This window comes from Hippopotamus amphibius, chromosome 7 (genome assembly GCF_030028045.1).
Source record: "Hippopotamus amphibius kiboko isolate mHipAmp2 chromosome 7, mHipAmp2.hap2, whole genome shotgun sequence".
Lineage (NCBI taxonomy): Eukaryota > Metazoa > Chordata > Mammalia > Artiodactyla > Hippopotamidae > Hippopotamus > Hippopotamus amphibius.
In genome coordinates this window covers 72,170,812-72,182,828 of record NC_080192.1, presented here as the reverse complement: position 1 = coordinate 72,182,828, position 12,017 = coordinate 72,170,812, and the positions used below count along the sequence as shown (strand labels likewise).

Below are 12,017 nucleotides of genomic sequence, written 5' to 3'. Positions count from 1 at the left end.
TAAGCTAAAATACTGGAAGACCAACATTCCACAAGGATTAGGACCCTGGAAAGCCTTTTGGGAATTGGACTTGCTGTTCTGGCAGTGAGGCTCACGGTGGACAATGTGTCAGGAGGACATTACTTTCTTGGGACAAGGGTCTCACTCCAAAATGTGGGAGGGCACCGAGGCTCAGCTTCCAAGCTTGACATCTCTTCCAGGTGTTCCTGATATATTTTATTTTAAAACCAAACCATAGCATGTGTAGATGCTCCTGGATGAATCTGGATTCCACACATCTGTCTGGTCCAAGGACTGATCCAGTCCCAACTTGCACATGTGAACTCTGTGGCCCCTTCTCACTGGTGCTTCTTCAGGTTGACTTAAAGCCTCAGGAAGCTCAGGCAGTGCCTGAGTCTCCCTTGGCCTACCTGATCCCTGGCGGATGAAGGATTTCATAATTTTTGTCTCTGAGGGCTGGTGGGATTGGGGCGCAGGTACTGGAGGTGAGGCACAGGAGAGAAAGAGAAGCATTGGCCCTTTCTAACAGCCTGTGGGGAAACTCAAGACTTGGAAGGGAGTGGCTGAATAATAGTCACAACACACCTTGGTTCCCAGAGGGTCCCACCTGCACAGGCCCACCTGGGCCCCCCTGTTTGTAGCTGCCCCATTTACCAAAAGGGAAAATATCCTTAGAGACAGTGATGTCCCAGACTGGAGAGAGGGGCCCAGGCCCCTGGTACCCTCCTTGCCCCTCCCAGTCTTACTTTTCCTGGTACGTGTGCTGCATTTCATGGTTTTGTGACCTACTTTCAGAGACGGATGTGAATTTTCATGTTCACTTGTGTAAGCAAATAGTCATGCTTATGCAAATAAGCAAAGCAGAGCTTCTGGACTTCCCAGGAAGAAAATCAAATCACTTGGCTTGCTTCCAAATTGCCAGTTTAGGAGCCAGGGTGTGGGTGGTATTGATAGGATCTGGAAGGAGGCTCTGACTGTAGTCCCACACCCCTGGGTGGGCATCTCACCAGTTCTCTAGGTCATCCTCACCCCGGCGTCCAGTTGAACCAGATGGTTGTGGGTAGTTTAGCAAGGCTGTACTTGAGGAGTGAGGAATAGGGTTGGGGGAGGTCTGCACAGAAAGCACATGGACTTACCTTTGCTCCTCTGACCAGGATGTTACAGCAGCTACCCACCCCTAACCTGTCCTTCAGACAAAATATGCTCCCACCCACCATTGCATAATTTACCTTCCCCCACCTGCTTACTGCAGCCCAAGCTTATGGGAGAGCCACATCCTAACCCTATGGTTTGCCTGAGACAGAATCCAAGACATCAAGTCAAATTCAAAAGTTCTGGCTTTGGGACTTCCCTGGTGGCGCAGTGGTTAAGAATCTGCTTGCCAATGCAGGGGACATAGGCTTGACCCCTGGGCTGGGAAGATCCCACATGCTGTGAAGCAACTAAGCCAGTGTGCCACAACTACCGAGCCTGCGCTCTAGAGTCCTCAGGCCACTATTGAGGCCACATTCCACAACTACTGACGCCCGAGCGCCTAGAGCCCGTGCTCTGCAACAAGGGAAGCCACCACAATGAAAAGACCACGCACCTCAAAGGAGAGTAGCCCCTGCTCGCCACAACTAGAGAAAGCCTGTGCATTGGCAATGAAGACCCAATGCAGCCAATAAATACATAAATAAATAAATTTATTAAAAAAAAAAAAAAAGCCCAAAACAAAAGTGCTGGCCTCATTCTCCAAGTACGTGGATGGGATCTCCTTGAAAGCTGGTTCAGGCTGTGGTGGCCTGGTGTGTCACCTGCTGGAGGTGCAGACAAATTGAATTCCCAGCCCATTGGACAGACTTCATACTTCCAGTTGTGTTTCCTGTGCTGGGTTAAGTCGGGGGGGATGGTGCTGGCTGTCCTCACTGAAACCATCTGACCCTTTCCATTTAGAAACAGGCCATTTTTCTCTTCCAGGTTAAGGCCACCCAGTGCAGAGAAAGGAGAGCTGTTCTCAGGGAAATAACTTGGCCCCAAACCAGGAATAGAACAGCCCTTGGAGCATCTATTTCATTCTTTGCTCAGGTGCAGGAATTGAACACATTTAAAATTGAGTATTTTAATGCAAAAGATTAAAATGTACATATATGTAATTTATGAATATATTCCTCTTGTAAGAAATCCAAACATTATAAATAAAGTTAAAGTTCTTCTTGACGACTCCCTCCCAGCCCCATCCCACCCCAAGTAACCACTATTTTCAGTCCGGTTCATAGACTTCCAGGGTGCTCTGTCTTCCATCCTCTTAGAAGCACATGGTTATGCATTTCGGATGGGCAGTGTTTTTTTCTTTTATGTAAATGGTATCATCCTGTACTTATTGCTCTGCACCTTGACTTTTTCTCACAATGATTCACATAGGTCTTTTTCCACTTCAGCGCTCTCTTTTTCTTTTTAATTTGCTGTGTTTTATTCAACCTTTTTCCTACCAAAGGACACTTAGGTTGTTTCCAGTTTATTTTGTTAAACTTTTCCTAAACAATTCTAAAGTAAACATCCTTAAACTTGTTTCTTTAGGGAAGACACCAAATAGTGGAACAGTAAGTCATGTTAAAAATAAATTAGGCACTATCAATTTTCTCTCCAAAATGGCTGTACCAATTTACTCTCACATAGATGATTTGGAATCTGGCTCCTCATAAGGCGAGATGCCTTCACAGTTTGTCATCCTTGCTGGTGTGTCTTCCCTTTGGGGCCTGAGAGAGGTGGGTGGAATTGTATCACTGAACTAAGGAAAGGGGATAGTGTCGCTGCTGGGGCTCCCAGGGGCACCTCTGCTTTCTCCCTCAAAGCAGCTGCCTGCCTCCCAGGAATCCTATTACGTGTTGAGGATGGGTACCACTTGGATGTTTGCTCCTAACAACCGTGCCGTCCTTGTACTGCAGTTAGGAAACAGATGGAGCTGGGAGAGGGGCTCTGCTGGCTTTAAAAAAATTAGTACTATTTTATTTGAATAAGTAATATATTTACATGATTCAAGAATCAAACAGTACAAAAAAGCATTGAGAGAAACACCCTTATCCCCTTGTATCTTATTCCCCAGCCCCGCGTGGCTACTTTTAAAATTTCTTATGTATCTTTCAGCATTTTCAAAATCACATAAAAGACACTGGAAAGGACTGCCTTATTTTCTTCTGCCTTTTGCTACATAAAAGCTAGCACTGTATAAACACTGCTTCTTGTTCTTTTTTATTTATTTTTATTTATTTGGCTGCACCACGCAGCATGTGGGATCTTAGTCCCCCGACCAGGGATGGAACCCACGCCCCTTGCAGTGGAAAGGCGAAGTCAACCACTGGATCACCAGGGAAGGCCCGAGTGTTCTTCTTTAGTTATCACAATATCTTGGAGAGGATTCTGCTGTATACATGTCCCATAATTCATTTAACCAGCCTCCCGTTGATGGACACTTGAGTTGTTTCCCATCTTTTGCTATTACAAGCCATGCACGGTGAATAATTTTGAACATGTGTCATTATTTCACATAGGTGGATGTCCATTTGTAGGATAAATCCCCAGAAGTGGGCCATAGGGGATATGCATTTGTAATTTTCATAGTTTTTATCAAGTTTTCCTCTATAGGAATTGTACTCATTTATACACCCGCCTGTAATGTTCAAGACTGGGGGTTTCCCCACAATCTTCTCAACAGGGTATGATGTTAAACTTTTGATTTTTGCTAATCTGATAGGAGAACATTGGCACCTCAAGGTGCTGTTAACTCAACTTTCTTATTATAAGTAACACCGAGCATCTTTTACTCTGTCCGACATCAAGTAGTATTTCCTTTTCTGTGGACGGCCTGTTAATATACTGCTTGTTGTTTTCGTGGATTTTTGTTCTTGCTTTTTTCTAATGTTTTGAGGGAACTTTTTATATATTAAGCAAACTATGTCTTTGTCTAAGATTATAAGTATTTTTTTCCCTGGGTTGTTTTTGTGTTTTGTCTTGGCTTCTGGTGACTTCCGCAATTTTGAAAGTTTTCTCCTGGCCTCATTCATTCGTACACCCTCCACCCCTGTGTTCATACTGGTCCCTCCAGCTGCAGTACCCTTGCCTTCCCTTTGTATGGGGAACTCCTGCTCATCCTTTTAGGCCTGATTCAAATCTCACCCTACTTGACCCTCCATCTCCCAGAGTAGGTCTTGTCACCCCCCTTGGCTGTTCCTTTCATACTGTGTCTTCTCTCTACTTGTTATGCTGCCTTACTTTTGTTTGTATATGTCTGCCTCTCCTCTCTAACCAGGATATGCCTTAGCTTTCTGGTTTCTGTACTCCCAGACCCTAGTACATAGCATCTGCTTAATACAGGTCTGTTGAATAAATGAATAGAGAAATACTTTGGCAACTGTTACCATCAACTCTTTCTCCCCATAATGTTTTAGCTGATCCTGTTTTTCAGAGGAAACTTGCGCACCAAATATACTTTTGTTGAACAATGGAAATGAAAGGGAGAGGTATCAAGGCTGGTCTTTGCTGACCAGTGATGTTCCTAAGTACTTTGCATTCAGTGATGAGGCAGGGGCTTCTAACTCCCCAAGGAGAATGCTCATGGCCCCATTTACCTTGACTCTTCTATGTCAGACCCAAGACATGTCAATGACCACACGGAAAAAAAATCTGTTTTCAGTGAAATTTATTTCAAAATTATTGAACAATCTCATCATCCTTCCTCATTCATAAATATTCCTGTTTAAATGATCTGAACTTACATGTTTTCAGGCTTGGTGAAAGGATTTGATACAAAAATGGCACACTAGCCCAAATGAAATTGGTTCCATAGATATTGAAGACTAGGGTTTTTCACAGACACGGCTGCTTGTTGGCTCTCTTGAATTAAATTAAATAGACTAACTTGTCAATAAATAAATAAATAAATAGTTAAGCGGTTGCTCATTAGAAGCTGAGTGCAAAGGACAGAGCATTTCTTTGAACCTAATGCGCCACAGTTTCTGCCAGGCTGGCTCTGAGTGAGTGGAAGAGGTGAGAGAGGGCTGGCTCGGTGGATGGGGTCTGAGGATGGGCACTGGGAGGAGGGGGTATTTCTGCTGGCTGGTGGGCAGGAGATCTTCTAGCACAAATATAGGGAAGGCAGTTGGGCATTGATTAGACAACGGTAAAGTTTAGGCTACAGCCATGTTCTTCCATTCCCCTTCTGCCAGCCCTCAGGGTTGTTCAGCCCATGTGAACTCTGGGTACAGCTTTCTTTAGGGAGAGACGACTTCCATGGTGAAGTCAGTTATATCATGGCCGCCTTTGGAAGGTCCTAGGAAGATGGGCTTTTCTTCTGCTTGAGAGGTGCTGATGTACCAGTTGGGGTACAGGGCAGACTCAAATTCAACTCTATCCTTGATTTCTGTCTTGTTGAAGACAAACCGCTTTTCCATCTTCCACTTTGGGTAAATTTTGGGGTCTACCTCCTGCAGCAAAACAGAAATAAACATTTTCATGAGGGCGGGGGCAAAGATGCTCTACTCTGATCTGGACAAAGAGGTTCTCTGGGTGTGCTAGAGAGAAAATGGATGAGTAAGTCACAGGCCCAGGAGCCAGACTCCTGAGTCATCTTTGAGACCTCAGGCTTCTGTGTGGTGACTGAAGTCACCCCCTTATCCTTTTCTGAAACTTAGTATCAAATGCTAGGGCGCATAATATAGGTGGGAATGTTTTTCAAAAGTGAAAATTAGGTTAAAGCTTCTAGGCGTATCTAGTTTCCAGGGACTTTGGCTGTATTTTCCTCATGGCCCTGGCTGTTGGAAATGAACTTCAACTTTGAAATGAAGCTTTTGCTGGGAAAGTGGGTAGGGGGAGGTGTGATTTTGGCAGTGGGTTGGAAATGATGACAGATGACAAGTCCCTTGAACCAATGAAGTTCCCAGAGTGTCATCTATCAAGTGGAGCAACCCTAGCAATGTACAACCCTTCCAACTGTAACATTGTATAATCTGTTGAGTGGTAACAATGGCAAGACTTAAGAACATCTGCATAATGATTTAATTTTCTGGGGAGGGAGGGAAAGTTGTATGCATTTAACACTTACATTAAACTTATTTGTATCTATGCAAAATTATCAAGTAGCTCTGCTCCCAGAGTTTTGGGGTGGCCAAGAGGTAGTTGTTTTGGAAGTAAGTGATGGCTGGGGTGCTTCAAAGGAGCCCGAGAAGGGCCTTCAGCCCCTGGTACCCACTCACCTCCAGCTGCAGGGTGGGCGTATCACCTTTCATCACACAAGACAGGTATAGATTCTTCTCCTTGAGACCTAAAGCCACAGGTATCTTGTCATCGCTTTCATCTCCTTGCACGAAGCTCATGCAGAAGACCACTGGGGAGAGAAGAGGGGCCTTGTGGTCAGGGATACACAACACTGCAGGGTCAGCCCAACCCCTGGACCCCAAGCCCAGGACTTGTACACTTTAGCATCCTCTGTGGGAACCCACACCAAGGTTCCTATGGCCTAACAGACAGCATAACCTGGCTTCTCACAGATCATAGCAGGTTCAATTGATTGAATCAGGTTTTTTCCCCAAAGAAGATCTGGGGGCTTCTCAGAACCTCGCCACAGTAGCAATGAAGAAAAGGGGGTTTAATTTTTAGAAACTGAAGAAAGAAAGTCATCTTGTCCCTGACTGGTGATGTGCCCATGCACAAGAGCAGAACAATTTGATCAACTTGAAAAGTGAGGAAAGAGGCAAAGCTGGGCCCCTGAAGGACATCAGGCACAGATCTGTTTCAGGAATGCAGAGCAGCTAGTGGAAAGAGCTTTGGAAAGGAGAGGCTTTGCTGGGAAAGTTGGTTCCAAAGAGATACACGCATTTTAATCTTCCTTAGTCACAGCTGTCTCATTCACAGGCCCAAAGGTCACGCTCACAACGCAATTCTAAAGAAACAGGGTTGTCTTGTCTTGGCTGAGACCAGGAAGCGTTCCCCAGTGATGCCTCTTTCCAAGGTCAGCAGCCTTGGAAGAGAACAGTCTGCTTCTTTCAGCTGCCCCTCCTTGGCTGCAACCCTTCATACAGGGCTCAGCCACAGTGGCAAAGTGCCAGACAGCTTCCCACAACCCGTGCGCTCCCCTGAACTTGAGATAGTTGCCGGTGACAGTAGGGAGATATAAGTTCCTGCTTGTCAGTAAGGTTTCCCTCTAAGGAACCATCTGGTATTGGGTGGGAAAGATGGTAGGGATGAAGGGGCAGGGTTGGGTCTGAAGGGGGACAAATTATCTCCTCACTATTCTAGTTTCAACCCAACAACAGGAAGAAAGAACCCACAGGCAGTTAGGTCATGTCCATCAAATGACTCCTTTCTAATAGAAGCGCTGACATTGCCCTCCCATAAAATGACTGAACAGTGGTCCTGAGCGTGCTTGAGTGGTCTAATTTCTCAGAGTCACCTCTCTTGCTGAAAAATAAATGAGCTAAGGGACTCAATCTGGAGTCATCACTAGGACCCAAGCAAAAACAGATCCTTTAGTATATGTTATTTCACTGCTGTTGATCATTTGCCTTAATCATCTACTCTGTTGCAAATGTAGAGAATTAGTAAGCTACCAGGAGGCCAGGAAAAGAACCAGGATGTCCCCAAGTACCTTCTCGGCTCATATCCCGTGAGTGGAGGTGGAGAGCCTTCAGCACATAAGGGCTAGCCAGCACCAGGGATTTTTGATCTTTGTCATGGAGTTTGCATTTCAGCGACTGCACGCCCGCGTCACACAGAAGCTCATCGTCGTATGTTTCGAAGATGATAGGCTCTAAAAGGTGGAGCACAGACGTCATTTAAGTGGAAGTTCAGAAAGGCAGACCTGAGGCTGTGAGGCAGCAGAATTTGGTTTATCGGAGGACATCAGAGCATGCACAGCTGAAGTTTGATGATAACATTGGTGGGGAGGAAGTTGGGGTGGGTCAGAACACTGCGTCCAGCACCCTAAGATGTAGGTTCAAGCTTCAGCTCTATTGATTGCTGTGGACGAGCCATGGAGCTACCTATGTAAAATGCTGATGGCAATAGAACTGGACCCTGGGATATTCTGAGGCTGGCAGGAGATACATAAGTGAAAGCACTCAGAATGATTGGGTGCTTTGCAAATATGAGTACTTATCAAGGTCCTATTTTAAGAATAGTTTCAGCAACCAAAAATGAGACCAAAACCATCACCAAATTGGATTTTATATAGTAGTGTCTTGAGATGTAACATTTTGGGTACCAATTTATGCATGTCTTTAAATATATTCTGGAAAACCTTCCATTCTTAAGATTAATAGTACTATTAGCCAGTTACACCATCATTTCATTAAGGAAGAATTCCTTAAAAAAATCTTTTAAGTGAACAAATCAATCTGATGGAAGACAAACAAGAAAATAATAGTTTCAATTGAAGAGGTGATTAATTGGGTTTCTAGGCATCTCTGGTTTCCTCTCATTGCTGGGCCTCCTACTTTTAAAGGGTTTCAGATTCAGGGGAGTTTAGTTGACTGTTGGGTTATGGCCTCTAAAAAGGAAATGGCCAGCGATCTCACGTCTGCCCTCAGCTCTCATTAGGTACCTTCTTCAAAGATGAGTGAAAAGATGCTCCTCAGGTCATCATCGTGGAAGGCCTGTGAGCAGGAAACCTTCCTCAGTTTCTCCATGGCCACGATGACCGACACCACCTGCCTGAGGCTTTTGTTGCAGAGCTGGTGGGAGATCTGCAGTCGGATGCTCCCATCTCCCGTGGAGCCGATGTCCAGGTGTTGGACACAGCACTGTGGAGAGACCAAGGGAGTCAGCATGGGAAGGTGGTTGGACCCGCAAACTCTCATTTTGATGTGAGAGAGGAGGAAGGAGGAGATGCAGAGCTTCTAAGGATGAAATTTCATCTCTCCGCAGCCCAGTGAGGTTAAGTGGTTTACCCAAGTGCATGTGACAAGTGAGAGGCAGACCCAAAACTAGAATGTTGGTTTTCTGATGCCCTATATGGTCTTCTTCTAGAATAAATCCCATTTCTACCTTACATTTTTTACACGTGCTCCACCTAACCATAAACTTATACCTTTTTACACTATTTATCTTTTTGTAAACCTAATGCACCCACACTACGTATTTAATTTTTCACGGCCATGATGATCCTATTTTCAATACATCTATGCTCAATCAATGATATTCGATACAAGTTTTTTTTTTCTTTCTCAAATGCTGTCTCAGAAGGGTCCTGCAAATACTTTAAAAGGGGTTACCATTTGTGAAGTAGGTCATCACTTTCCCTTTGTTCAGAGAACCTGTATAATTAACTGCGTCAATGCTTAACTGAGGTTGCCCCCAAGGCACGATAATAGTTTAAAAGTTTGAAGGACAGCTAAAGAGACCTGTAACAGCACAGAGGAAAGGTGAGTGGGAGAGAAGTTCCTGCCCAGAGCAGAGGCTCCAGATGAGACAGAGCCAGGCTGCTGGAAGAGGCAGTGGAGGAGGGCCGGCAACAGAAGCCGCACCCCACCCAGGGCTGGAGAAAAACCAGTTGTGCTGGTTTTCAAACCTTTAAAGAAATGTGCTTTTAACAAGACAGACTCGATGATGAGGCTGGAGGAAGCTATCATGAACAAAAAAAGTCAGAGAGAAGTAGCCGCCTGCTAATCTGTATAACTGCATTAGCTGGGCTGATGGCTGGACCCCCTGGGAAAGTTATCAGTCCTTTTACAGAAAAGAAGAACCAGCTGGAGCATCAGCAAGGCTCTCTGTGAGGATAAGAGTCAGAGAAATAGTCCTCTGCTGGGATAAACTTAGCTCTCACTGACAACATTTCAGAACTGAAAGTAGTGGGATGCCAGGGTCTATGACATCATCCAGCTCGTGAACCTTATTTTTCAGATGAGGAACAGAGGCGTAAAAACTTGTCCAATATCTGATTGCAAGTGAATAATTTTCTTGCCACTCCAAACTCAACATTTTCTTTTCATGGTCTATGTCCTGTTAGCATAAGCTCCACCCCAGGGGGCAAAAAAATCGCACTCTTAAAGGGTGCAGAGGTCATCTTCTTTGGGTCTCAGAGTGTGACTCAAGTGATTTATGTAGTTTCATCACTTCTAGGGCTGAATGCCTCATCTAAAAGGAGAATCGCATTTGCGTTGGAGCCTGGACTGTCTTCCTAACATGAGACAGCAAATACTATCTCTACTGTAATTCCCCGTCACCCTCTGCAAGCACAGCCACCATCACCAAGCCTCAGTGAACCACTGCGGTGGCCCGCCTGCATCTGTCTCATTGGAAGAGGAGAAAGTCATTCCATCATAAAATTCCATAGGAACAAGATGGCCCAGACCCATTTCCTTGAGGCTTTCCCATGTCAGAGCCCCTTCTCGTGTTGGGACCTAAGCCCATGGACTCACCTTCATCTGCTTGGGGCCGTCAGCCTCAAATAACAGGTCATCCTCGTTACTGAAATAAAAACAGAGAGATTGCTCAATTATGTCTCCTGGACAAGATTATTTTTCCTTCCCTGCAAACAATATTCACTGTTAATAGGAAACTGCAAACAGCATGTTCCTTAGGGCTGCCTGAGCTTGGCAGTTTCCATGGTGATATGCAACAGACCAGCAAAGGAGGCAGGGACGGTACCCCAGTTGCTCTCTGTTGGGTGCTGAGAGCTAACTTCCAGCCCAGTTAAAATCTAAGCTTTCCTTCCCACTTAAGCAAAATTTCCAAGGGATCCCCTGTATTGTGCTCTTGAAATCTTTTCTTCCTGTTTTCCATCTGCAGGCAGCCCCTGCGGCAACCCCTGGATGGCCTATGGGTGCCAAGGCTGGACGTGTAGTGGGAAGTCAGTCTTTAAACCAGATTGCCTTGGAACCCTGCTTGTCACTGCAAGAGGCAGTTTGGGGGTCAAATCTCATCTCTAAGCACAGATGACACTCTACGCTTGAGAGGGGAGCCCTGCTCACATTACTGGTATCGGTTTCCCCACTGACCTGTAGTAAGACATCACTTCATTGGCGGGTTCAGGTACTCTTGCCATGGCTGCTTCAGAAACCTGTGTAACGAGGAGAAAACGAATGACCATTGGCCACCCCAGTCCCCACGAGGGCTGCCTTCACACGTGAATTGCCCTCAGCATCTAGTACCTGGTAGGCATGCAAAGGAGCAATCTTTGAATGAATGAACGAATGCATGAAAGGGTCATCCTTCGGGTCCAGAGTAAAGCATTTGCTAAACCAAGCCCAAACCAGGAGTGGATGTATTAGGAGACCTGGGGCAGAGCTTTGATACTGGGCTCTCAGACGCCAGCTGCTAGATAAGCAGTATGAATTCCTGCAATATTTTGCAAGTTATTGCATTATAGTACACTTGGCATTTTTTGCAAAAAGCCCAGCCCTCAGGCAGAAAGAGAAGGAGAGAGAGAGAGAGAGAGAGAGACTGACTGACTCCCTTAGGACCTAGCCATAAGGAAGAATTAAATTGGTACCTGGACAATGAAGGCTGTCTGGAGAGACTAGAATCCGTGAGCGGCCTGCTGTGCCTCCGAGAGGTATGCTGACTGCCAGTTTCTCCCTCACCATTTTATGGCCTTCAAAAGCAGAAGTGGAGAGCTGAGAAATTTCCCCTTTGGTTAACTGATTTCACAACCAAGTTGAAAAAAAAAAAAAAGAGGATTGATGGTAACTTCTGGGAGAGGGTAAACTGAAGTGATTCTCCAATCCTTGGAAGGGCAAGTGGTAGCAAAGTGTGACACATTTCTGTGAATGTGTCATTATGCAAATATATGTTGTTTTTTTCTGACAACGATTGTGCAGATGATGTCAAACAAAAATACTGGGTTTTCCTAGGTTAGAAGGATGTTTTAATTTAGGATCTCTGGGGTAAAGTGGAGGACACACAGAGAGACACACAAAATTCTCCCTCACTCTTTGCATTTAAGTTTAGGAAACTTCCCATTTGGAGATGGATAAATGGCCATCATGAAGTGACAGTAACAATGCCAGTTCTGCACCCTGCACGTTGTTTTCTACCTTGGGGGC

At 45.2% G+C, this 12,017-nt stretch overlaps 1 protein-coding gene across 2 annotated transcripts; it reads right to left on the bottom strand.

Moving 5' to 3' along the window:
- Positions 1-4,669: 4,669 nt before the first annotated feature.
- IL1B (interleukin 1 beta) lies at positions 4,670-11,534 on the bottom strand. Of its 2 annotated transcripts, XM_057741754.1 has the most exons (7): positions 11,465-11,534; positions 10,971-11,032; positions 10,392-10,440; positions 8,576-8,774; positions 7,622-7,783; positions 6,231-6,361; positions 4,670-5,462 (listed from the first exon to the last, which is right to left on the bottom strand). In XM_057741754.1, exons 2-7 carry the CDS (start codon positions 11,015-11,017, stop codon positions 5,250-5,252), a joined length of 801 nt encoding a protein of 266 aa, XP_057597737.1. In that variant the 5' UTR covers positions 11,018-11,032; positions 11,465-11,534; the 3' UTR covers positions 4,670-5,249. The 2 variants fall into 2 exon arrangements, with proteins under 2 accessions (XP_057597737.1, XP_057597736.1); XM_057741753.1 differs by lacking the exon at positions 11,465-11,534 and having other exon boundaries at positions 4,749-5,462; positions 10,971-11,047.
- Positions 11,535-12,017: the final 483 nt, after the last annotated feature.